The sequence below is a fragment of the Morus notabilis genome, unplaced genomic scaffold (assembly GCF_000414095.1).
Source record: "Morus notabilis unplaced genomic scaffold, ASM41409v2 C11352456, whole genome shotgun sequence".
In the NCBI taxonomy this organism is placed as follows: domain Eukaryota; kingdom Viridiplantae; phylum Streptophyta; class Magnoliopsida; order Rosales; family Moraceae; genus Morus; species Morus notabilis.
The window spans coordinates 1-968 of NW_010385920.1; the positions used below are offsets into that span (position 1 = coordinate 1).

At 40.1% G+C, this 968-nt stretch overlaps 1 protein-coding gene across 1 annotated transcript; it reads left to right on the forward strand.

Annotated features, from left to right (window-relative positions):
- Positions 1–344: 344 nt before the first annotated feature.
- LOC112094983 (probable protein phosphatase 2C 33) lies at positions 345–947 on the forward strand (the record flags this gene model as incomplete). Its single annotated transcript, XM_024176676.1, has 2 exons — positions 345–734; positions 830–947. Coding segments are annotated over 2 exons (508 nt in total), but the record flags the coding sequence as incomplete, so codon positions are not given.
- Between the last annotated feature and the right edge of the window lie 21 nt (positions 948–968).

The following is a 968-nucleotide window of genomic DNA, read 5'->3' on the forward strand; positions in this document are numbered from 1 at the left end:
TTTTGCAGTTGCGAGTTTATCTTTGTGGAACAAGTTGGCTTGCCTCAGTTTTTATCTGTTTAAAGGTTACTATAAAAGACACTACTCCAATTATGCATCTGTGGGGATATTGCTATGTCAGAACCTAGATTTTCTTATAGTGATCTGTACATCTTTGTTTATGGATTACTTATTCGTTTTCTGATGTTACCGACCTGTTGTAAATGCTTTGTTGTTGTGCAAGGAGGAAACCTGAGCCAATGCAAATCTTGTTTAAACTATAAAAAGTGATCAATTGATCATTTGTTTTCCTTTCTAACCCTTTTTCTTTTAAATCACTAATTTTCTTTACTTTTTCGTCTCAGAATTTTGGTTCCAGAACGGACACAGTTTTCTGTGGTGTCTTTGACGGTCATGGTCCTTATGGTCATATGGTCGCCAAAAGAGTGAGGGATTCTCTACCTCTGAAATTGAGTGCACACTGGGAAGTGAACATAAACGGCAGTGATGTTCTCAAGGAGATCAGCCTAAATACTGCAGGAAGCATGAACTCAGAAGATTCTGCCCTTGCATTTGCTGATGAAGAGCTGAGGGCTTCCATAGATATTGGGGAGGTGGAAAAGCGCCCTGAGATCTTTCAGACATTGAGAGAATCGTTTCTGAAAGCTTTCAAAGTCATGGATAGGGAGCTGAGAATGCAAGGCAGTATCGATTGCTTCTGTAGTGGGACAACAGCTGTGACTCTAGTCAAGCAGGTGGTCTAATAAAACATTTGACGCATTTTTGTTTATGATGTTGAGATTGTTAGAATTCCCATCTTGATCATGAGTGGTTTCGCCGATTTTTGTAGGGCCGGGACATTGTCATTGGAAATGTTGGGGACTCCAGAGCTGTACTAGGTACAAGAGATAAAGACAACTCTCTGATTCCAATTCAGTTGACTGTGGACCTCAAACCAAATCTTCCAGGTTTCTCTCTTATTTCTAGAC